General features: G+C 35.4%; 1 protein-coding gene across 3 annotated transcripts in view; it reads left to right on the top strand.

The window, feature by feature from the left end:
• The window catches only part of pdlim1 (PDZ and LIM domain 1 (elfin)), a 68,834-nt gene extending 43,560 nt beyond the window's left edge, over positions 1 to 25,274 (top strand). The window contains exons 3-8 of one of the 3 annotated variants that reach the window (XM_051923492.1): positions 2,993 to 3,077; positions 10,275 to 10,345; positions 11,878 to 12,186; positions 16,189 to 16,340; positions 17,011 to 17,128; positions 24,885 to 25,274. In XM_051923492.1, coding sequence (XP_051779452.1) covers positions 2,993 to 3,077; positions 10,275 to 10,345; positions 11,878 to 12,186; positions 16,189 to 16,340; positions 17,011 to 17,128; positions 24,885 to 25,071 — 922 coding nt within the window. In that variant the 3' untranslated portion in view covers positions 25,072 to 25,274. Of the gene's footprint in view, positions 1 to 2,992; positions 3,078 to 9,681; positions 9,882 to 10,274; positions 10,346 to 11,877; positions 12,187 to 16,188; positions 16,341 to 17,010; positions 17,129 to 24,884 lie in introns of all 3 variants that reach the window. The other 2 variants (XM_051923491.1, XM_028795984.2) reach the window with 2 other exon arrangements.
• Positions 25,275 to 26,839: the final 1,565 nt, after the last annotated feature.

The raw sequence follows: 26,839 nt of genomic DNA, 5'->3' as shown, positions 1-26,839 counted from the left end.
AAGTACTTTTCAGTATTAAACCATCCTGAATTGTGCAAGTACTGTATGTGTACAGAAAAGTATCTTGGATATTATATGTAACATTTTTAAACATCATAAAAATGCTCAGAGATGTAAAATAATAGCTATCTGGTATTCATTGATCAAAGAATAATCATGTAGAATCGTTTTGAAGCAACTTAATTCAAGGCATGTTCTGTAATTTTTTTTCCTGTTTCTTCCAATTATCCCTGAATAAAAAGTTAAGATGAAAAGACTTGGAAGAGCCAATATGCAGTTCAGTCACATTTATTGAAGGAATATATTGGATTTTAACCTTGTTATATATTAATCATTGCTAGTTTCATGTAGAATGTTGACAGCTATCCTGGCAACAAAATGAAGGGCTAAATAACAAATGGAACCCTAGCTCTTTATAATAATCTCACACACAGTCATGCCAAGTCTTTCAGAGAAGTTTTTTTTATTTTATTTTGGTGACATTTCTTTTGGTTAATTTTTATTTCATAGGCATCATTAACAGTAAAATGACATGAACATAAATCAATCCGAACTGAAGCACAATATGTTACAATTTGACCATCAATCATTGCACTTTATGGTCTGCTGCTTTAAACTGTATACACTAAGCAAGCAATGTTTTAGCATATTCCAGCTGTACTCCTGTATACCCTTCTGTTAGCTCTGTGCACACGGAGTATTGTTTTTTTTAATTTAATAAAATTCTGGAAAAGACATTAAACTGAATTAAGTATGTCTCACCACACAATGAGCACCATGTCTCTTGCTGCCATGATATCACTTTTCCTGCCTTAAGAGAACTCCAACATGAAAAGACAACCTAACTTAACTCCAAAGGATCTGATACATAGTATATTTTGGAATATGCCAAGGTTCTTTGACATTGTAATGGATTAGGACACTTGCTTGCTTTGCAACATCTGTATCAATGTAGTCTCATCCTTAACGTGCTGTTGGCAAATGTAATGACTGAACTTTCTCTAATGCTGTGTCTCGGTTAACTAGTTCTTCATAAGCTGCTTTCACGTAATAAACAGAAATTATCGACTTCAGGTAAATTTTTGTCTGTATAGTAACAAGATCCTCCCTCTGTGCCTTCATAAATGGTTCCCAGCATAGAATCATAGTGTGTACTGCAATTGAGAGCAGAAGAGATTTACACCAAGGTATCCTGAATTAATCTGGTCTTTGAAATCGAAAATTAACCACTCTAGGTGGTGGCATCTACTGGAATTCCCTGATAGATCATTACTGTTCCAAATGAAGTTTACTTTAATCTTTGTGGAAGACAACATATTTTAAAAGACTTTACATGTTTAGATTAAAGCAAAAATGTGCTATAGCTATATTATACAAGTCAGCATGACCGAGGACAGTGCAAAGATCAAAAACGTGTTGTTGAGTTTAACTCTGGTTTATCATTTAAAGCCATATTATATCCTGACTTAGTGTTTAGTGCTGTTACTTCTCTGCCTGATATCTTGTTTGAAACTATTCTTTCTTGTTTGTCCAGTTCATTGATATGCTCTCTTTCACTCTCTGAAGGATTTTTACCTTTCTTGCTTCCCAGTTCTGAGAACACTTAGGTAATTGTAGGTAGGTTTTTGTAGTTCATTTAAGTGATGGGACATCTCGGGGGTACTCAGATATTTTTGTGTTATTGTCGGTCAGTGATGTGCAGTTTTAACTCCATTACTCAATTAAATGAGTGTTCAATTAAAATCTATCCAGTCAGCAGACACAGAAAAACATAGGATAAATGTTTTACACTTGCTTCTCTGGCACTACCTGAGTAAGTCTTGAAAAGGTGATTGAGTGGTTAGCTTGCCCACTTCTCTCCCCAAGCTCAAATCACTTCTAGTTCAATACAACTTTAAACTTTCCCACTTGGTTCACTTTTTTGCAAGCTTCAAAATCAATTATAGTATTTATAGTGGCTCATCTTTTGTCTACCTAGAGACTAGACTAGAACTCCTTCTAGCAGCTCCAAGTATGCCTGAAACTTTGAAATACTTTGAAAATATGTACCACTTAAAGAGATAAAACTTTCAAGCTTTTGAGCTACCTGCCTTAAAAAGGCAACATCTACACTCCTCTCTCAGCTGGGGAGTATGTTTTTTCTATCACTTCCTGTAGATTATTTTTCACTGTATTACATTGTACTACACTATACATACTAACCACAATCTGTACTAATCTCCACTATTCTCTGCTGTTTTTTCTGGTTCTCCTGTGGTGGCAATCTCTGCCACCACCACCACCTGATGAAAGCACCATGCAGCCCTGTGTGGTGATGGAATGAAGGCAGGTGTCTCATCTGTCCACGAGACCAATGTCATCAAATTGTATCATGCGAGAACAAAGAGAACTGATTTAGGAACATTTACATTAGATAGGATGCCGACTAGGAGCTGGGCATTTGTTTTGCCTTAGAACCCCTGCAGATTTATTTTTTTTTCTCCAGCCAAACTGGATTAATTTTTTTGTTTTTTCTGACCTGACTGGCCATTTGACCTTACCTTGTTTTGTTGTTACTTATTCTTTAATATTATCTTTGTTTTTTCTTTTCCTGCAACTTTCTCTTTCTCATCTTGTAAAGCACTTTAAGCTACATTATTGCATGAAAATGTGCTATATATAATTAAATGTTATTGTTTTAAACACATAAAATTTAGAATTTTGTTGGGGGGCTCTGAGAAAACTATTGCTTATTTGAGGCTTTCACATGAATTTACAATAAGATTAATATTATTTCTTTCCATCCAGTACTGAACCCTTTTAATTTAGTTCACTGTGACAGGAGCCAGAGCCTTTTCTTACATGGGGTCCAATGATTCAGATACACTCTAAAGTTTCAAGGACTAGGAGCTGTGAGGCAGCAACACTGACTGCTGCAACTTCACATTATTTGCTTGGTTTTAGCTATATCTTTATTACAGAATATCTGCTCACAATTGTTCTTCTTTGGTAGGTCTGAATCGAAGATTTGGTCTCCGATGGTCTCAGAAGATGGAAAAACAAATCCATATAAAATGAATTTAGCCAGTGAGCCACAGGTAAACCAAGAAGTGGATGTTTAAAGAAAAAGTGGTTCTCTCAACAGGGAGTTTCTTTTCTGTAGCTATCCGATATAATTTAAAAATGTTACTTTTTTCACACCGTTAATTAATTAAAAAAAATTTAAACCAAGAATATTTTTATTGTTTGGGTAAAATAGATGAAAATATACTCCACAACTGATTATTAAAATTGGTTCAAGTACAAATTTTGTTTGTGAGACAATTGCCTTAAGGTTGCATTACTGCTTTTTTGATATTTAAACAGAGAATATATATGGATCTGTAAAAAGAATCATTTAAAGAGATCATCCCTGTCATTGATTGTCTTGTCAAAAGCAGGATATTTATTGATCTATTTACTGTACAGCTTTAGTTCTGTAGTGAAAAATGTCCTTGTCCTGCCTTTGGAATTAGCATTTGCATTTGTGTTATTTTATATTTCCTCATGCTTCTCAAGGCCACACAAACATGTTTCCACAAAAGGTGTAGCTCTGTTTTGTATCCCAAAATGAATACTTCTTATCTTTGGTTTCTCAATGTGATGTTCTTCTCAATCTTTGATTATTTTGCTAAGTTACAAAGGTTATCTGAACCTGTTAGAATTCATCTCTTACCATGAGTAGGAGGTTCTCATATGTGTTGCACTCCTCATATTGCATTTAGAGGAACTCACTACAAAGTCCCCACTATGGACATCTAAAATGCAGAATATTTATGAGAGGAAATTGCCAAATAAATTACAAAATAGTAACACTAATTCAACACAGCTCAAGATCGCACAAAACGTTTGAATAGCAAATTCTAAGAATGGTTCTAAAATTCTAAAAGTAGTTTTGGTTCTTGTAAGTTCTGCTAACAGGTGTTTATACCTTTTTACAACAGTAAATGTTATTAGTATATCTTGGTTGTTGTATTGATCAGTCTCGTTCACAGTGGATAGAATACAAGTGATTTTCATAACACCAATTAATCCTTAGATATTTTTTCCTTCTTGAATCATTTGTGTCTAACAAGACCTTTGAGTAAGTGTAAATGTAAACATGAAAGCTTACAAGTTTAATATATGATATATTGTAAATTTTTACTATACCCTACACCACATAAAATGACTTGAAAACTGATATGCGTGATGTTCCCTGTAGAAAAATATTAGCATTTTAATTAGTTTCAAATCACAAGATAGCAAATACTCATAACTGAATTGTATTAAATATACACATTTGCTGTGATAAGAGTGCAAAGTTTTCTGAAGTGTACAAAAGTGCTTTGCTGTTTTATAAAGTTAAATGACTGGCTTTTGTAAGTATGTAGTAATAGTATCACATGTAATTATAGAATAAATCAACCTGCATCCTTTAGACTTTTTCTGAAAAAAGAACAGTTTAACACCACGTTATGGGAAATCATTGCACAGGTTAGATTGCATGAGGCAACGCAATATTCATATCTTCATTAACTTTGCAATGTTGTGAGCAAACATGGCCTTGCTTAGGCCGATGCAAAACACTGTTCAGCAACAAAAGAAGAAAACTTATGTGGGAAGAACCTATGAGAATGATGGTAATTTTGAAAGAGCTAAAATTTTCTGTGACTGAATTGGGACAAAGTACACATGAGGAAATAAAATCCCTCCCACTGTGTAACGCTGACCCTCTACATTTGGTTGCCAAATAACCAGGAGTTTTCCAGAAATGTTTAAAAGTCAATGTAGACATTTCCTGGTTTGAATTCTGCAACCCTCTTCTGTCAAGCATGGTGGCAGCAGCACCATGTAATTGGAAAGATCCTCATCAGCAGCAATGTTCAAAGCCTTTGAACATAGAGGTAGAAACAGATCTATCAATATACAGGTAATATTGCAGCTACTTTCTCACTTGTTTTCAGCCAGCCTTGTGCTGTAAAATGGTCACTTTTTGGTGTGAACTAGAGAATTTTTTTCTTGTTTGTTTTTAAGTATGGACCACATAAGAGTCCAGTTTTTCTTATGATGCAAAACCAAGTAACTATAACATGTTCTGAAAGGTAACTGTTCTTTGAAGAATATATTAGGAGCAGTCTGTTCTGTAAAAGAGATAATATGCCGAATTCTCCCAGGGTAGAAACAAGTTCACTTACTTAGCAGTGTAGTGTGTTGTTATGAAAAGCCACAGTAAAAAGTATGTCTGGCTTTACAGTTGCATTTACCACTCTGGATTTGCACCAGTAACTGACCCTCTTCTGGAGCTTTCTTGATTTTTATTTTTGAACATGTTGCAACTGTTTCACGTCAAATGTCTGTCATAAAGCAGTTTGTGAGAACACATGGAAGAATCCAAGTTTCCTCAGGTGGAAAGCAGAGGAAACAGAGACACTGGTGGATCTTTTTGACAATAGCCAAAACGTATTGTGCCCACTTAAGTTCATTTGTTACCATCATCACCTCTGACATAGATGGCAGTATGTTCTGATTACTTCTTCTTGATGTTTGACCTGCTCCTTGGTTGTGTTAACATTAATGGTGAGACTGTTATCCTGGCACCATTGAATCGGCAAGTAAAACTCTCCTTAGCAAGCTGTCTCATCACTGTTGGTGATCGGGACTGTGATGGCAGGGTCATCAGCAGATGTAATGATGGAGTTGGAGCAGTGACAGTCATAGATGAACAAGGAGCAAGAAGGGCTCCACTCATTACCCTGTGGAGTCTCCATCACAAGCTAGAAATCCTTTATAGTTGTGTCTAAATTGGTCCCGTGTGGGTGAGTATTGATTTGTAGCATTGTTTTGTGTAATGGGCTGGTGCCCTGTCTAGGATTGGATCCGACCTTGCATGTGCTAATGATGGGATAGACAATGGATCCCCAACATTCTAAAGTGAGCTGAATAAATAGGTTAGAAAAATAAATTGATGCAAAACTGATTATTGCATAGTCAATAAAAATACTATGTATATACCTGCTTGGAAGGGTCATTTCATACTTGGTATTGGAGAAGTAATTAAATACTACTAAAATTAAGTACTAGTTTAAAGAAAATAGTCTTAAATAAATAGAATACAGATAGTTAAGTTAAAAGAAATTTTTCTCTGTAGTGGATTGGCATTATTGCATTATCGGTGAGTAACTGACCCCTCCCTTCTTCAAACAAGTAAGTTCTTTGTGTTCCAGTCGTAAATGATGTCATTGTTTATGTTTAGCAGAAGGTTGTCAAGGAGACAATGTGTTATCAAACACCTTGGGTGTACCAAATACTTATTACATCAAGTCAAAATGTACATACTGATGTTTGAAGGTGGCAGTTATAGCAAATACCTCTGTGCAAAAAAAAAAAAAAAGTGCCCTTTTTTCTGCTGTGGCTTTGCAATGACATAATTAATATCTGATGTGGCTTGCGAAATTTGGCATTATTTGCTTTTTTTCTTATTACTACATGTTAAAGGAATGCCACAAAATTACATAGAGGAAGTTCCCCAGATTCTTTATGGGACGCTATGCTAGATATTAGAAAAAAAATACTGGTAATACAAACGGTCTGGTATCTGTTAAGGAATATAATAGTACAACGTATATCCTTACTTATAAAGAGGTATTAAAATATTTGACACCACAGCTATGCTGTAGTCTGGGTTTACTTGAAATTGTGCTGTCTGTGGTAACTTCTGTTAATCACAATTGTGATGCAAAAAAATATATATATAGGCCTGATTGGGAAAATAGGTTTGTTCTGCACTTGCTAAGCTCATTTAGCAGTAAGCAACTGCAGCATGTGCCGGCCTGCTTTCTACAATTCTTAAAACGTTTAAAGTTGCTGGTATACCATGAACTGGGTTCAGAAGTAAAAATGGCCTCAATTGTTTATTTCACTAGCAAGGGATCAAAGAAGAAGAATTTACTCTAGTGTGCTACAGCTACACAATAGATGTGCATTTTTTGATTGCCATCCATTTTCCAACCTGCTGAATCCGAACACAGGGTCACTGGGGTCTGCTGGAGCCAATCACAGCCAACACAGGGCACAAGGCAGGAACCAATCCCGGGCAGGGTGCCAACCCACCGCAGGACACACAAACACACCCACATACTAGGACCAATTTAGTATCGCCAATCCACCCACCTAACTGTGGGAGGAAACCGGAGCGCCCAGAGGAAACCCACGCAGACACAGGGAGAACATGCAAACTCCACGCAGGGAGGACCTGGGAAGCGAACCTGGGTCTCCTAACTGCGAGGCAGCAGCGCTACCACTGCGCCACCGTGCCGCCCTTTTTTGCCTTATTTACAAATGCCATGACATTTTTCGTAATACATTTTATGAAAAAAAGGTTAACTTATAAAAATGTACTGAACAGTTTCCAAGAGACATTTTTGATAGAATCTGAAGAATCTTATAGTTCCGAAACTGCTTGCTAATTTCAAGCTCTATATTGCCTTCAGCTGTCACTTGCATAATGAAACTAAAAGTCACCGTTTCACACATTTATTTAAATATTGAAACATTTGCACAGACATGAAGTAACAAATTGTAAATTGCATTTCCCAATCCACGTATCCATCCATTTGATTACATGCATGGTCTAATTCATGATCAGAGAATACCAAATCTATCTCGGGCATCATATGATGTAATTCATGGATGTTTCCAAGACATTTGAAATAGTTTCATGATGCACTACTTGTATTCATTTTAATTAATTTTGTTGAATTCCATATATACATAGCTCATTGAGGCCTTCTGAACCTGTGCTGTGTCCCTCCGCTCTCATACCTAGTTAGGTTGCGTTTGTTTTCAATCCAAACAGTATTTGTGGCATAGAATTTGTTTTTTATGTTCAATGCAATGGTACATCAAGAAAATTCAGTTTCCCTGAGCTTTGCAGTTACAATTATATGATAAAGGTGGATATGTGAAGCTTTTAGTTATTATTAAACTGATCTTCAGTGTAGATGCAGTGCCCATGTCTATTTTTTCACTTATCAAACTTTACTAATGAAGCTCTAATTCACTAAGTGTTAATAGTTCTTAAAACAGACGCGTAGCATCAAAAGATGGTTCACCGATACCTTTAGTGTTCTCATTTTTAATTCAGATTGTAAGGGCACAAAACTTTACCTAGCATTGATGAAAAAAAAAAAGATTTGTGGCCAGATCACAGTTCAGAAAATGCCTTCTAACAAACAAGGTGTAAAATACACTTAAACATAAAAATGTACATATATTTTTAATTTTTCACAATGTAACATATCTGCCAAGGAACAGACACCAGCACTGAAAATAACACAATCATTCTAAAGTGACAAATAGTTGGGATCTATTCATACAGAATACTGCCTAAATCAACCTCTTATGCACTAAGGGGATTTTGCCATTATTTTGCCTAGTTTGCAAACCCAGACATTAATGGCTACTGTTCTGCTTATGTAATAAAGGAAATGCAAATGGGTGGAGTAGTAAGTATAACCCTTCAATTTTTATAAAAAAAAAAAAAAAAAAAAAAGTTATTTATATGATTAAACACTTTTTTAAGTGTCACTTTAGAGATTTCTCTACAAAAAACAAGTCACCTTATTATGTACGACCCTGGAATCAATTATTTTTGTGCCCTAATCTGTCGGCTGTCATTATACCAAGTTCAGATATCATATCCCATACCATTGCAAATTCATTCTCTTTGGCACAAGGTGTCCTCCTTTTTACTTTAAATAAAATATCGCCAATATCACCACAAGTTTTTGATTAAAAGTATGTTAATTTCTTTGTAAGTACAGTATTCATAAAACATGTTTTAAATGGTATATTTTTGTAAGTCTTAATTTATATTTGAAGTATATCTGAAGTAAATGTGTTAAGGAGTAAATAAATTGTATAATATTGTCTTGTTTTCTGTCCGTATTACTGCACCATATTTAAAATCCTTAGGATATCGACTAACATGTTCCTTTAATTTATTGTGTACCATTGTCCCACTTAACATTTTTACCCTGAGTTATTTTCAAAGTTGCATCTTTCTTATTGTCTTAAACTACACCCTTTTAATTGAGGATACACTTTTACTGTATTGCATTTAACTATTTCTGCTTAGCTGAGCTGATTTGTTTATACATTTTATAATATACAGTAATAAATGTTTCCACTTCTCAAAGCAATACAGTCCTGGAGGGTGTAATTTCCACAGAATGTAACATATTTGAAAGTTGTGTTCTGATCTGTGTTAAAGTTAAAATTCTAAAGCTTTTTCGGCACAAACGGTCATCATTTTTGGTTGTTTAATGAAGTGCAGTTTATTTTAAATGCTCAGTGCTTCTAGTCAATGTGACTAAATCTGTAGTGCATTTCAGACATGAATCACACTGCTCACTTGTACAAAAGTGCAATGCATCTCAATGGCACCACATCTTTCTCCTCTGGCTATTTAAGTAGTGTTTACTTTTTTGTTTTTTTAATGTTTTAGAGTTTGTTATGATTTGTTTTTAAGCGTTCCACAGTGCATTTTCAGACATGATGTAGTACTGCTTTTCTGTGCCACCTGTAAAATGCTTGAATAGTCAGTGTGTTGCATGTTCTGTGGCTGCCACTGTCTTTTGCATGACCCCACTTCTTATTTTTCCTTTGCCTCCTTGCATGCAGGAGGTGAAACACATAGGAAGTGCTCACAACCGGAGTGCAATGCCATTTTCTTCCGGTTCAGCTTCCAGCACCAGTCCAAAAGTTGTAACAAATCAGTACAACAGCCCTGCAGGTTTATACTCCTCTGATAATATAAAGAAATTGAACACTGCCTTGGAGGCTAAGACTGTCCCTGCTGCATCTCCGGAGCCAAATAAAACGTAAGTCTGAATAGACAGCAGTCTCGCTTGATACTTCATTTTTCCAAATAGGTGTCACTCTTCTATGTCATCATTGTGTTATGGTGTTTTTTTTTTTCTTTTGTAGCATTTACTACTCAATTCACTTTTGAAAATTATGAAATGCTTAGATTTACACTATTTCTTTTTCTTATTCTAAACACACATTATAGACAATAACTGGAATATTGTGTTCATTCAGTTTTAACCTTCTGTTGAAAACTTGAAAACCTGAAAAATGCAGTACTTAGATCCTTTGTTTTAATGAAAAGAAGTAAACTTTTTAAAAATGCTGTGCTTTGTCATGTGACAATGGGTCTTTGAATAAACCTTTTTCCCTGCCTCACTAACATAGCCTATTTCTTTGCTTGGCAGAGACCAACTCAGTTTCAACGAGCTTTTAGCATGATCTACCAGCCCTTAAAACACTCCAGTGTTCAAAGCAGGTGCTTTTTTTATTTTGTTTTCTTAAGCTCTAAACACAATTTAGCCTTGTACCTTAGTTTCTCTTTTCAAAAGTTATCATAAGTAAACATTTGAGTAAATAATTAAGCAGCTTTACAGCCAGCATTGTCTTATTATGACCTGGTGTCTCTGAATATGACAAATTGTATTTCATCAGGAAAAATATTTTTCCCTGCATATTAATTCAATAATTATATAAAACAATGTTAGAAGCAAAATGCAGCTAACGTCAAACTGCAAATACTGTTTGCCAAAAGATGCTCTTGTTTTCATATTTAAAATACTTCTCTTTGTACTTTGAAGTTGGAGTGAGCTTCAAGCCCCCTGGAAAAATGCAGTCCAATTTTTTCCTGCTTGTGTAGTCCAGTCATTTATGCACATGTGACATGTGACATTTATGCCTCCATCTTGCGCCAACTTTTTTTTTTTTTTTTTTCTTTTTTTTTTAGAACAATTTTAATTTGGACTCAGTTTCTTTGTGTGGTTTAATTTTGGAACCTATTTTTTTAACTTCTGATCAGTAATATGGCTTTTTAATGAATAGGTTCCCAATGACAAAGAACTATGCTGCCATAGTTCCTCAACAGCAACAAAGCGTGAAAGATTTTATTTATTTCAATTTTTCATTTTCATGCATAATCTAGATCTTTTATGTACTCTAGTTGATACAATTCTTTCCTCACTTCAATTAAATTATTGAAGCGCTTTCTTAACAAGATTAAAGTTGAAATGCATGTGTGTGGCAAAGTGAAACTTCAGCCTGCTTCTACTTATCTTGTTTAGCTATACTGTGATGATCAGATTTGGTTCCTTCATCCACTCATTCATACAAAAAAAAAACAAACTTTCTTTGCTCCAGTCTGTTGCATTGCAAAATCACTGTGAGCTTTTGTCTACATAAGTATTGTGATTCTTCTCTGTGGGTTTTTATATAGTAAAACTATTTTTGTACATTGCCACATCCCCCCCCCCCCCCCCCCCCCTCATCCAATAAAAAGGGATATAATTAGAGAGCATTCTTTCCCAGACTGATTAGTTGCATTATAATGAGAAAGCTGTCTATATGAGTTATAGGAGATCATTCAAAAGCTGAATTTTCTGCCTCTATCTATTATGACAGCTTAAGCTACTCTATATACAGGACTAATAGATAGTTAAAAGTACAGTACTTTATTTGTCCCCAAAAGGAAATTAAAAGTTTACAGAAGCTCCAAAAAAAGAAAGGTAATTTTTATATATTATCAGAATAGTACCTAAGTTTGAATTAATGAGATTTTATCAGTGTAATCATAAAGTTTATTAACTACACGTACAAATTCTACATTATACACAATTCTCTTATTATACCATGCTGCTGTTTGACTTTTTTGTCACCTATGCTAATAATTTTTTATTTCTTTTTATAATCTTTATATTTTCTTTATGCTACTTTCATCTTTATCTTTTCTTTATCTTTGTATTTCACTATTCATCCTTGTTCTAACACTTATTTCGCAAACATCATCTTCTATAGCCCTGCGTCTTCTACTGGTATGCTTAAAGCACCTATTGCTTCAGTCTATGCTCCCCACAAGACTTGCTCTGCCCCAACAGCTCTTCAACGACGGCACAGCACTTCATCCATCCCCAGCCCAATACGTGTAGGCCCAGAGGAGCTGAAGCAAGCTGTCCGCTGTTGTCCCAACAGCCCTGTGGAGGTGGAGGTTCCGGGACTCAAAGTTTTGCACATGCAGTTTAACTCTCCTTTGCAACTCTATTCACAGTCAAATATTCTGGACAGTTTACAGGGACAGATTTCAACAGTTAATCCTGATTTTATCAGGTAACAATAGACTTCAACGTGTCACCTGTTTTGCAGTGGGCTCCAAAACCAAGGTCATACTTTGCACTAAAAAGCTGGTGTCTATACACATTCTTGCCTGAGATTATCTTTACTTATTTCATCATGAAACACCTTTTACAGAAAAATTGTTACAAACTTGAAGTGGAATATGTAAACAGTTGCAACAGAGGAAATGCTGACACATGAAAAATCTTTTTCTGAAAAAGAATTATTGTAATTGTTTGCCATTTTCCTCCAGCGAGACAATGAGAATTACTGTCTGTACATACAGTATGTTTTCTCTATCATCTGTATCTCTTTGTATGGCCACAGGGTGCCAGACTCAAATCAAGGCTTGACCCAGCACAGGATGAAACAATATAGTGCATTGCAAAGGTTTTCAGTCCTCTCAAAGTCCTCTCAAACGTTGCCGTTTTAAAAAATACAATTTCACATTTTGTTCCAGTCTGTATTCTTTATTTAAGACCCACATGTTCAAGAAGAAAACATTTACAAAAAATATACAATTTACCGTCTGCTGATATTTAAAGGTCATAAAATAAATTATGAGGCAAATATTCAGACCTTACATTATAATATTTAGTAGAACCTGAAGTCTGTTTAAGTAGGCCATATTCCAGTTTATATTGCGGTACTTGTATATCTCCCTGTTCAAAGTGCTCTAAGTATTCTTGATGGAGTTGTGGTTTAGATGTTGACTGGACAACTTAACATTCATGTTTTTATTCTCCAGACACTCCATTTTTGTGTTGGCCATGTTCTTAAGATCATTGTCCTTTTGAAAGGCAGATATGTTTTCACAAGCTTAACTTTTTTTTTTTTTTTTTTTTTGCCAGGCTGAAAAATGCTCTGTTACAATATTTTCTTGTTCTTGATCTATTTTTCATGCAGGGAATGGACAATTTCTTAGAGAAGAAACCCCACATCATTGTGTAACTTTCACCACACTTCATTGTAGGGATAGTGTCTTCTGAGGAAATGGCAGTGTTAGTGCTATACACCATTCTTGGAATTTTGGCCTAAAATCTCCATATACATCTCATTTAATTACATAACCTTTTACAGAACTTAACTGCCTCACTCTTGTGCTTTTGGGAAAGTACTAAATTTGCCTAAACATGATTATTTTTAAGTTAAGTTTTCTCTTTTGTCATCATCCCATACAAGCCATAGATATTCATAAATATTTTAGCTATTTCAAACTTACTATGCTCTCAGCCATTGAATTCTGTGTTTTTGTTTGTTTGTTTGTTTGTTTTTTTTCAAAATGATTGTTTTATTCTCAGACATTTCTCTCATGAGTTTCCTGTGCTGAATTTTGACAGTCTGTATGGTCTGATACAGCTTTCATTTCTTGATTATTGAGCCATCATTTTTCAGAAGCAAATCAAACTATTTTGGTACATATTTTCTAATTTATTGATTGTAGTATTTTCTTTATCACTGGGATCTTTTTGTTTTATTTTATTTAATCCTCATTCTTATTCCTTTACTTCAGCTTATTTTGTGATTTATGATTCCTAAATATTGAATGTGATAATACCTTAAGTAGAGCAAGGCTGAGACCAAAATGTCATAATTAGGGCAATTAGTGGTTTGGTTTTTAATTTTAACTTCTGTTCTAATAGATAACAAATTTTGTCATATAAATGTTTTCTTCATGAGCATGTATGTTTTCAGGGAAAATAAGGTTTGGAACAAAAACTGAAAATATTGTATGCAATCCTGCACCATTTGACAGCTTTGAAAGGCTATTGTACTAGAGGGCGTGTAGATTTTATTCCATAAATCATATGGATGCGTCATCCTGTGATTCTGTGTTCTTGTTTCTGGAGCCCACTGTGCAACCGAGCAGCACAGCATTTTCACATGCTTTACATGCTACTGTAGATGTTGCCTGTTTGACACCACATGGCATGAAGAGGCATGACTTTGTGTGTTTGTATTTTATTTTCTATTTATGTATTGTTTATCCAAGATTATTTCATGTTTTTATTGTAGTTTTTATTTGTTATAATTTAGAAAGTGCCAAAGCTTTAATTTTTTTGCTTTTGGTAAAAAAAATAAGGTGCTTCATACTTTGGAAGCATCTCTGGTCAGTCCATCCCACCATCCATTCTAAAGTCTTACAGGACCATTAATCCGGTTTTGGTAAGGTACTGTATATTTCTTATGTCATTCAAGTCTTATTGTTCAAATGTGTTAAGAGAAGAGTTAATGAAGGTGCAAGACTATTGGCCAATGCCATTTTAATAGTGAATTTAAAAAAAAATTGTGTAATAAATCTCCTGAAGTTAAGTTGTATACTTTGGACTATTTGGTGACCCTTGAAAATCTTGAATGTTTTGGGTTACACACTTTTGTTTGTTGCGGACTTTGAGGTAGCTTGGGATAAGAGCTACTCCTTGTCAGTACAAACTGATCCTAAAATGAAACATCCAGGATTGTAGCCCATGGTTGGGTCAATATGAATGCATATTTTCTTGGAAAATAAATCTTACCTAACATTCTCAAAAACAGGTCGCTCATTCAGGGTCATTCAGCGTATCCAAGTAACACTGGGCACAAAGTAGGAAACAGTCCTGGACTGGTTTTCCAGTCGATCACAGGGAACACTCCCACACACATTCACACTCGCACCAGACCTGTTTAGAGTTGCCGATCCAGCTTACATATACATTTACTCCATACTAAAGAAAAACTCATTTAGGAGTTGTGGAATTTATTATTTAATAAAGAAACTAATAAAATAGGAAAGAACTACACAAATTTAGGCTTGGAGCTTTGGGTGTTGTTTTCATTTATATTGGGGCCTCTTTGTACCATTGCTGAAAACATCTAAGTATTATAGGTTGGTTCACTTGGGAGAAAAGAATATCATCATCTACATTACAAGGAAAATGATGATTTTTTTTTTTGGAAATAACCCCAACATTTATTATATTGAATGAAACAAAATAATGGTGTAGATGTAAAATCATTTAAACTAATACATTCATTCTGTTTTAGCATCTCTGTACAGCCATATAATACATATGGAACTATTAGTTATTGTAATGGCAATAAACTTTGTTAAGACCCCATAAACTAAAGCAACGTTCTGGGTCTTTTTGTCTAGTTATGAAAATGTATAATGTCCTCTAATAGACAACAAACTGCCTATCACATATTGAATTTTTTTATGCATACCTTCATTTTAAAGTGCTCATCAAATGTCACATTGTTTAATCTTTCTAGTAAACGGATGTTTTTGTATTGCTGTGATGCGTTTTTTTTCTAGTTATTTCTAGAGGATTTTAAAAGCATACTTGTTGATGATTAACATTTTTTCACTCTAATTCTAAAGTACAGACCACCCCCTACTGACAAAAAAGAGTAATTTTAAATATTTGAGTTCTGTGTTGTCATCACCATTTGCCAGAACAAAGCAATACAGTCAATTAGATGAGATTCCCCTGCTGAAACGTTTTTTCACACATCTCAAATTATATATATTTTACTGTTGAAATGTACATTCTGAAGTAATTTGATCGTGTACAGTAAATTGAATTTTCATGTTTTCTTTTCCGTGTGCAAATTTGTGTTTACCTTTCAGCTCTGCATGGCCATAAAAGTCTATTTTCGCATGTGTTTTGACTCTGTTAATTACTGTATATTCTTCCTTTAATGATGAAATGTGAATGTTTTCAGACCTTTCAGATGAAGCCACCATCTGCTTTTATGTTAGAAGTAATTTTTCTCTGTGTACAGCTGGATGTTGTTCAAAGCACATCCATAATTTGGGTGCTTGTACTGAAAGGAGAGCTTACTGAGAGCCAAACTTTTGTTAAAGATGTATTATGGAAGCCACATGCCAAATGTTGAATCCACACATGTGCTTCTTACAGTGATAAATGACTTTTAATTTCTTGCTGTCGTGTGCAGTCTTTGAGTTTTAAAGTATATCTCCGTATGTTATATGACCTGTGCCTCTCCTTACAGTTTAGAAGTGAATAAACCTCCCACAAAAGTAGCAGTGGATACAGGCTCTGAAGTCTATAAAATGCTCCAGGAAAACCAAGAGGCAGCTGAACCTCCTCGACAGTCTGCCTCATTCAAAGTATTGCAGGAGATCTTGGAGTCTGATGAGAAAGGTACTTTTTGCAAATATGAAAAATATTAAAGTCACAGATTAATTTTGGAGTGCTTTATGAATGATAAGGTCCTGAAATGCTGCTAAAACATGTATATCCACAGGTCAAAAGTGTGTTTTGCAGTTTTTGATTTCTTGACAGTATCTTACCATTTCAGCTGCTAGGAATAGTCTTCTCAATAACAGCCGAATCAGCAATGACTAATGCAGCTTCAATAAAGCTAGTGACAAATTCAGGGTTTTGTTTATACAGCATGCAGTATTTCTGTTGAATATAGAAATAATACATTTTTTTGTAATAATAATCCACTGACAGTTAATGTGAAAAAATACAGTACACATTTAATTGAATAAATTTCAAAATACATCATGCAATTGATTATAGACCAATTAAGAAATTCAAACAGTTATTCAGCACCAGAGTTTCCAGTGAATTAAATGGAATTAGAGAAGCCGTAAGTCAGATTGTAAAGTTACAATTTAAACCATGAGTTTGTTTTGTAATGCTCCACAATTTGAGGGAAGGTTGTATACTGTAGTTCTTGCATTGTTGCCTTGTACATTTCTTGATGCACGTATGAATTGTAAAATGCATTGGATGAAAGTATCTGCAAAATAAATACATTTATATATAGATGTTGTGACAAAGAATTGACTTTCTTGTATTACAGGGGATGGTGATAAGCCATCTGGTTTCCGAAGTGTGAGGGCCCCTATCTCAAAAATTGGTGGATCTGTTGGGAATGCAGAGAAGCTACCAGTCTGTGACAAATGTGGATCTGGTATTGTGTAAGTATTGAATCCAGCCAGGTTTACCTTTTTACCTTTAATTTACCATTCCAGTTTACCTTACTACTTAGATTCATTTATTTCACACAAATGATAATTAATTTCAATTTGTTTATATACATTCTCCCAGAGTCTTCCTGTGTTTCTCTGGTCATAATGATTTTTGCTCCCATATTACGAATATGTCCATGGCAGAGACCTGTAAGTCTAAATGATTGACTAAAGATTGTGCATGAGTTTGACCTAATGACACATAGGAGCCCAGTATAGAGACTGCTTGGGTAGTCTGTGGCTCTGTGTGACATTATAGTTGGATTAAATTAGTTTAGAAAATGAATGGATGAAAGGATTTTTTCCTGCCCATCATTTGACAGACTTTAAATTAGTATGTTAATAATTGTGTATGGTTTAACGTTGTTCACCCAGTTGACTTTATTTCTTCTATACCACAAAATCGTATTGTTAGGCTAGGATGTACAGTACTATCTTGCCTTTTTATAAGCAATGTGTGTTGCTTAATATTCCCTGCAAATGATCCCGTCAAGGGTTCATTCCTTTTAAAATAATAAAAAAAAAAAACTCTTGATGCTGTCAGAATAGCCTTTAACTCTGTTAGAAAAATGCATGTTCATAATATGGATGTTCTTGTTAGCTTTATCCTTTTTGATTGTTCCTTTTCTTTTTAAGAAGACACACCATAGTAATAATTTAAATTACTGATGTCATTTTTTTCCACTGGATTTACAATTAAAAAACGTATGCCATGCTACAGAATTCTAATATGCAAGATTCCAGTTTCTTTACATTCAAGCATAAAACAGCATAATAAACCATTTCTGGCATATCTTATGCTTTTGTGGAGCTTACTTTAACCTCATGTGTCAATACTTGTGATGACAATATAATTATTACTAACAACAAAAAAGAGAGTTATTTAAGATTTTCTTTGATGGCAGAACTCTTGTTATTCTAGAGCCATACTATGCAACACTTTACAAACATTTATTTATTTTTGCAATGGTCCTATATGGTACTCTTTTTATATATTTTATTTATACACCTCTTCTGTACGTTACACTATTTTTTGTTTTATAAAATCTGCAAACTCCATTTAAGCTGCTGAACTGGGCTGCTTCTGTTACTTTAATGTCTTAATGTACTCTTGTTTAGACTTGCTGCATTATTGGATTTATTATAACACGATTTGTAAATTTTGTAGAACTATGTTTGATTATGCTATTATACTCTTAGGTAAATGATAGTTGAACTAATTTAAAAATAGGCAGTTAACCATCCAAATAGCTAAAGGCTAAAGAAGCATTAAATAAGATCCATCTTTGACCATTATATGCATTTGGTAACACTTATGTCTGTCAGAATGATGCACCTTTGGCACTTAGCAGTAAACACAGTGAATATCATTTAATTCACACGGGAAGAGCTGAAACAGGCTACAAAGCATTGTAATCAATGACTCCTAGCAAGAGCTTTCTCCTCTGATTACAAATACTGTAAAAGTGGAATGTCTATAGATATTCTAGACACTGATACTATTGGTATCTGATACTATTATGCTATGCTATGTAATATATAAGTATAAATACTGATGCTGTCCATGTGATAGGACAATCTACACTTCTGTTAAGTATTTTTCCGGGCCATTTTTTTGAAGATGGGACACTATATCATATTATGTTTTCTTTTACTTATTTTGAAAATACTTACTTTTTTTGAGGAGAATCTTAAGGGAAATCTACATCCTAGAAATACAGAATACTGCAGAGTGAATGCTTTAGTCACTAATGGAAAATACAACTGGCCAATTTTTGTGAGTTTGTACTTTAAGGTGTACACACAGTATTCTCTGATGCATATGTGGTTACATATAACTAACTATGCTGTATTTTAATATTGGAATGGTAGTGTAAATGTAGGCTTAATTCCCGGTACGACTGGTGTTCTAGATTTAGAAAATTACTGTTTAAAAGTGTAGATTTTTGCTAACTAAAGAAAAAGTTACATTTTTTTTTTTAATTTCCAAATCTTTGATACAATGGCACATCTTGCAGTATGTTTAATGCTTTGGAACACTGAACAGCAATAGGTTTTCGAATCAAAGAACTTGACCAAGACTGCACATGTAAGAGAATGCTTTGCACAATATCATACATACTAATGAGAAGACAGCTTTGTTATTGTTTGCTGTAATGCTGATCAATAGTGTGGCTTGTGGAGAACAATCTAGATTTAAAAGGAATAAAACTATGCATTTTAGATTCAAAAATAAATTTGTTTTCACCCACTGAACATTACAATATGCCAGTACATTTATGTTCCTTTCTGATTCATTTTTGTTTACAAACTATTTTGATTTATATTGTGAAAATCATGTGAAGCAGCTTATTAAAGGCTCAATGAGATGTGCAAATTGCATTGAACAAACAATCTTGATTGAATAACAAAATTGCCTTTGAGTGAAATTTGCACAAGATATTAACTTTCTTTAGTCAAACACTCCTGAAGTTGTGTTATACCTCCACAATAAGACAGTTCTTCTTGTTTACATTTATTATGTTGTGTTCTTCTGTGTTCTCTTAGGAACAGTAAGACATCTAGATAGTAATCATCATGGCACACTGGAAACTTGAGTCTGATTTTTGTACAGTACAGTTTACTAATGATGACTCTAATGCCTGAAATTCTGATATCCATTTTGCACAAGACTGATATTACCAGAGGAGTTCAGAATTTACCAAGAAGTACAGTAGCAAGTTACTTTCTGAAAATCACAGACCTGATAGATTTATACAAGAGCTGCTATTTATGTACTTTGTGAAATATGTAACAAGGCTACAAGTAAAACTCAAATTACAATATCCCAAGCCTGCACTCAATGAAGAGTGCTATACAAAAATAAAATTAGCTAAATTAGTATCTTCTGACAATTATTTAAATTATGGACATCTCTAGTGGTGCCTGTCCCATGGTGAGGTAATACAGCTAGTGACCAATTGACTTTTTCAGAAGTTCAAGAAATATATAAATGGCCTTTAAATTACTAAACATTCAATTTTTTGTAGTTTAATACTTCTAGAATAACAATGTTTGTAATTCAGTGATATGTTGATATGACGTTCAATGATACAAACTTCCAAAACATAAAAAAATCTTTCACAACCTGTGCTTTAAATCACAGAACAGTCTCAAGCATCTATTGACTTCTGGCCACACAGGCCTTGGAGCTGTGCACCCATCTATCCATTTTCTAGTCCAGCTATTTCCATTACAATGTCATGGAAAGTCCAAACGTAACCCATTATTATTGTTGCAAAACAGAATGTCAGAATGTCACCTCAGGGCACATTTACTCCTTCCAGGATAAGGATGGATGTGGAATGTGGGAGTACCCAGACTAAAGCACATGTGCACACATGCAAAACAAGCCTTTATCTTCAGCAATGCAACAATGCCATTGTACCATTCTTCTGTAATATAAATAATGAAATTATCATTTTTAGGTAAAGGGCCAGTGATAAAGCCAAAAGTGAGAATAATAAATTGTTTAGAATTGGCCAAACTAGACACTTCTGTGAGGTATTCTGTAATTTGTATTGGTGTTAACCTTTTAATAAAATGCACAAAAGGGATTCTCATATAAAGTGTTAATATAAAATATTGTGAGCTATTTAGCTAAATCAATAAAAAAAAAAATAATTGACACACATTTCCATAGAGTGCAGTGGTTAACAATACCACTTCCAAGATCCAGCAACTGGGTTTGAATCTTACAAGTTGGTGATGTCTGTGTGAATCTGCACGTTTTTCCAGTGTCTTTGTGGATTTTTGTCTAGTTACTCTAGGTTTCCTCTCACATCCCTAAAGGTTAACTGATGATTCTAAATTGACCCCTGTGTGAATGTGCATGAATGCATGTGTATGCCCTACGTTGCACTGGCTTTCTGTGCAAACTTCTTTCCTGCCTTGCATCCAATGCAGCTGGGATAGGCTGTTAGCTCCATACAACCCTGAATTGGATTCAACTGATGTATGAATGATATGATGTGATTGTATATACAGTATGCATTTATTTGACAATCGCATTCTGCAGTGTCAATATGCATGGAAATCTTGCCAAAGATCAAATGCAGGTTATGAGATTGTTCATTATTTGTAAAAAACCAAACAGCAAATAATCATACCTGATTCAAGGTAAACTCATGTACTGGGGATAAGAGTGGGATCAGGCATTTTATCTACAGTAGGTGGATTGGCTTTATACTTTAACTTTCAGCAACCTCTTTTTCCTCCTCTGATTAGATCAGTCTTGGACAGTTTATCTTCTTTCAACATTCAAACCATTGATTTGAAGTGAATAAGGACATGAATAATGAATAAGGTGGACCATCTCCGTTTATAAGATCTGTCCCATGAACTACAGAAAGATTCAGTTGTCCCCGAGGCTGCGAACCCAGTCAAAGCAAAGACCAGAATGTCTATAAAAATAAATCCAGACCAATTTGCATTAGATGTATCCATGAAACTATTCATACATTAAAAAGTGAAACAATTGCAAAAAGTGCAAGTTTTGCTCAAATTTTAACGAAAAACAGCATATAACAATAAATAATGATAAACAATCAGTGTCAGGAAACTTCACCTTTATTCACTGTAGCTGTCACAGCAGATAGAAATTAGGAATAAAAAGTCCGTTTTTTGAAGTCATTAGTACTTTTACAGCCACGGTTATTTAGACACCCCCCCACCCCCACCCAGAAAACGACACAGATAACACTGTTTTATAAAATTTGTGTGTAATCTCATGATGCATATTAATCCTTGAGAAAATTATCGGCATGAAAATTCAGTAAATATTAAGGCTTTTGTTTCCATGTTTGAACCAATGCCCGGTAGACCCCATTTTAAACTGCAAGAACAGGATGTTTTTTTTTTTTAATTTATAAAGAAATTCTTCATTTAAGAGCACAAATGCCTGTAGCAAACTAATGCATACAGTGATTATGAAAATATAACATTTACTTGAAAAATGTAAAAAAATATTTGAAATCTCCACTCTTTATTAGAGCTTTTAATTTTTAGCTTGATTAAATGATCCACTCCATTGTTTTAAGCCAGCTACACTGTTTTCTTTTCATGACTACTTCATATTACATTGAATTTTGTCATTCAGGTCAGGTCATGTTGGGGAGCCTGCACTGGTACAGCGCATTGCCACACCCACCACATGACGAAACTGCTCAGGATCCTGGTTGGCAACCCCTCAGGCAGACACGCAGTGCAGATCCTCCCTCCAGAAATGACCCATCTATTTGCCATAGTGAGGTGTTACGTAGACATCCCCTTAGCCTGGTCCAACTGCTCAAGTCCTCAACAATGAGGATCTTGTGAGCTGGATCACCCTCAGGGAATCACGCCACATAGCCTTAGTGCCGTAACTGACACTCCCTCACAATGCAGGTTGAGCAACCACTCATTCGACACAAAGTCAAACCAGACGTACCCAAGGATTCTCTGAAGAGACACAGTACTGAAGGAGTCCATTCTTCATCTCAGCTTAGTGAATGGCATCCAGAACTCGCAACCAAAAAGCACCAGGACTCTAAAGACTTTGACCTTCGTCCTTTTGCATAGATATCGGGAGCGCCACACACCCCTTACCAGTGACCTCATAATTCCCCATGCACTCCCAATCCGTCTACTGACTTCATTGGAAGAGTCACCAGAGACTTGAATGTGACTGCCAAGGTGAGTAAAACTCTCAATGAGGTCGACACTCTATCCGCTGACAGACACACTGCTGATGGCTGTGCCCATCTTGGTTTTTATCAGGACATTCACAAGCCCAGACACTCTGACTCCTCACTCAGTCTCTTGAGAGCCCCAATCATTGGTTGCATTATTATTTATATATACGTTTATTTCACAAAATCTGTGGAGACCAAAGCAACATAATATACTGTGGATATATTAACACAACAGCTCTGCCAGCAAATTTTGTTTTCTGTGTTACCTTATTCTTTATGTTGATGAAATGAGTCAAGTAAAGCCAAATGTATCATAATGCTTTAAATATCTAAACACTACTGAAAAATCACAAACCAATATTACGAAAAATTATATTTCTAGACTCCAGCTATGTGACTTAGAACTGGATTATGTACATTTTACTATGGTATGTTTTGGAAAACATTTAAAAGCAAAGAAGTGGATAAATGCAGTATACAGTCAAGGTGCCATGACGATGACAAGCATCAGAAGTTAAACTCTGATCGTGAGTTTCTTCTTCAGTCATTGTTGGAAGCAGGAGATGAGATCAGGAGGTTTAATTTATGATGAGGAGGTTGTTTCACTAAGTGGCCATGAGGGGGCAGGAGAGAGAAGCAGTAGTTAGTACAGGCTGAGTGTACACAGATGGTTGTAGTTTACACGGTCGTATGTACAGAGCAGTGAAATTCTTACTTGCATGTGCAGTTCAGCATGCAGCACATCACCACCCTGGGGCATTAATGAGGGGAAAGCACCTTGCTTTGAAACTTCTGTCTTCCTTATCTGACATCACTTCCCCCAAAGTTAGAATTATCATTTTAAATCAAGGTTTAAAAAAAAAAAAACTTGCTGGGTTATTCTATAGTCTATTATTCACATCAGCTCTGTTAACTTTTTGTATGCTTGCAATATGGATTTGTATTTCCTTATGATTGTGCAAATCCAAAAAATGTATTACTTTTTTACAATTTTTTTATGCTGCATGTGATGGCTGTGTTTACACCAGTAATACTTCATAAGCATCCAGATCATTTTTATTTAGACTGTTTAGTAAATGAAATATGAGCATCAGACAAATAGTGACACTTGCTTTCACAATTCCATTTACCAATTACTTACTGTCAGAAAGTGATAAATGTTTGCATGATGACGTGAAATTACAATTTTGTGCATGTTCCTTTACTGACCACTCTTGGCCTGCTGCTTTTTCGGGGTTCAATCAGATGTCTCACAAAATGAAATACTGAAATTTGCTGAAAGTAAATATCTAATACCACTGAAAGTCCAAGAGAAGACAATCTGTTCATTTCTGCTTATTCTTTGGCAGCTAACCTTTTCACCTCATTTGCTTACGCTGACCTCAGTTCCTAAGTTTGACTGTTCTCATTCAGGTTATCTTCAGCCTTACACTTATCTGGTGCTAATATTTATTTTGTACTGTGTACAAAGTACAGTGAATGTCTTTCATGCAGGTCTGAGCAACGTGCAGCATGTTTCCACTCTCTGGTACCATGATAAAAAATGAATTTATTACAATCCAGATCTTCATTATAATTAACAGAAAACACAAATCATCTTTATGTGCTTCCATTACCAGAAATTTTATGGGGTAAAATCCCTAAAAAGAGCTTATTTAGTGTCAACACGTAACACAGCACCTTGTAATGGAGGTCGCAGTGAAAGTTTCTATGTAAATAATTACTCTTTATATTGTGTTTTCAGCTAGTACGTATGGAGTAACACTACTATGGAAATGCTGTGGGCTCAATAAGTCAAAACTAAGATCTGCAGTGTTGTGAACGCACTGACACACTCTAGTGGCACAGCCTCCATGAGTCTTCCTGGCTGGAAACCAGTCGTCCAGTTGAGAAATGACCGGTGCGCCACCTGACCTGGGTGCACAGAAGTTAGCTGTGTACTCAAGTACAAGTAGAACTGACTCATGTTTTTTTTTTTTTTTCTTTTTTTTAAGGGGTGCTTTTATAAAGCTGAGACAGAAGTTTGTCCATCCCGATTGCTACACATGCTCAGACTGCGGCATGAAACTGAAGCAGAAGGGCCACTTCTTTGTGGAAGATAAGATCTACTGTGAGAAGCATGCCAGGGAACGTGTAACTCCCCCTGAAGGCTACGACGTTGTTACCGTGTTTCCCAAATAAGACTGGAGATCCAGAGCTGGCAGCACTGAATGTCATGTCACATCCATTTTCACACTCATACTTGTCTCGCCTGCTGAGTGACTGCAGATTTTCAACCACTGGCCATATGCCGCACATACCTTCTCATAAGCTTTGCCTTCATTATCACTCTTTTATACTGTTCATTATAATCACAGCGCTTAAATAAAAACTGTGTTCTTGTTTCTGAGGTATTCATAATTTATTTTGTTACAGATTCCTGATTCAATTAAAGCCTACATCTCATCTATATATATCTATATATATATATATATATATATATATATATATATAATATATAATATAGGGTGGCGCAGTGGGTAGCGCTGCTGCCTCGCAGTTGGGAGATCTGGGGACCTGGGTTCGATTCCCGGGTCCTCCCTGCGTGGAGTTTGCATGTTCTCCGCGTGTCTGCGTGGGTTTCCTCCGGGCGCTCCGGTTTCCTCCCACAGTCCAAAGACATGCTGGTTAGGTGGATTGGCGATTCTAAATTGACCCTAGTGTATGCTTGGTGTGTGGGTATGTTTGTGTGTGTCCTGCGGTGGGTTGGCACCCTGCCCAGGATTGTTTCCTGCCTTGTGCCCTGTGTTGGCTGGGATTGGCTCCGGCAGACCCCCGTGACCCTGTGTTCGGATTCAGCGGGTTGGAAAATGGATGGATGGATATATATATTTATATATATAATAATATGGCTGGAGCGATTTTCATGAAACTCGGTACACGTTTCTCATTGGTCAACTAAAACTACTGTAGGGTGAAATCAACCCTAACCCACCCCTTTCTGGGTAGGGTGGGGGGGTGATCTTACGGTCTTGCATGCATGTTATCATCCAGTTGACACTCAGAATGACCACCAGAGGGCGAACTGGAGGTGACTGCCAGCATTCTTTAAGTTTGAGCTCCACCGCACCCCTGTTGCTTTTGAAATTAAATAGAGTTGGCCGGTTCCAAGCGTCAACTGGATGATAACATACATACAAGACCGTAAGACAAGCACATTAGTGAGTCTTAATTGCTTTTTAATTTATTTTTATTTTTAAAGTTCTGGTTTTTGTGTTTTTGGTTTTTTTTTTTTAATTATATTTTTCTCAAACAATTATTTTCCTCCTGGGCAACGCCGGGTATTTCATTTCAGCTAGTTTCAAATAAACGTAACCAGTATTGATGATCCAAACAGGCAAATTTCAATTTGCATACATTTTCACAAAATTGGCACGAAAATTTGATTTGCAGGAAATTTTGCAATTGTGAAACTCCCTAAAGAGTTTTTTGGAGGTATTAAAGGTTTGTTGGGATGAAAAACAAGGAATAGTGCTCCCAAAAATTCTGAATTTCCCCATGGGATTAGTAAAGTTTATCTAATCGAATCTAAAGCTTTGTCCACACTTGCATGTTCACCTGTGTTCTTTTCTGAAGCTGTGTAATACGTGTTAAGCTGTCACACACCAGTAAAATCGGTTCTGTTCGTGTCTCTCCTGTACATCACCACAATTCAGTTGGCATGTTTAGTCCAGTACTTTTTTTTTTTTTTAAATTGTAACATGCTGCATATTTTCTCCACACTACATGTGTCACCTAGCAAAATGCCGTTTCCTGTTTATTGATTCCAGCAAAAAGGGGCAAGGATATGCAGTCTCCAGGCGCCATGAAGCTTCAAGTTTCTTTAGCATTATGATTGCCAAGATTGTCATTATAATTGGCAAAGTTGGGAACTGTACGAGTAGAACATGTCTGGAAACTCTGCAAAATT

The sequence above is a fragment of the Erpetoichthys calabaricus genome, chromosome 2 (assembly GCF_900747795.2).
Source record: "Erpetoichthys calabaricus chromosome 2, fErpCal1.3, whole genome shotgun sequence".
Lineage (NCBI taxonomy): Eukaryota > Metazoa > Chordata > Cladistia > Polypteriformes > Polypteridae > Erpetoichthys > Erpetoichthys calabaricus.
The sequence above is the reverse complement of the archived record's forward strand: the minus strand, read 5'-3'. Positions and strand labels throughout refer to the sequence as shown.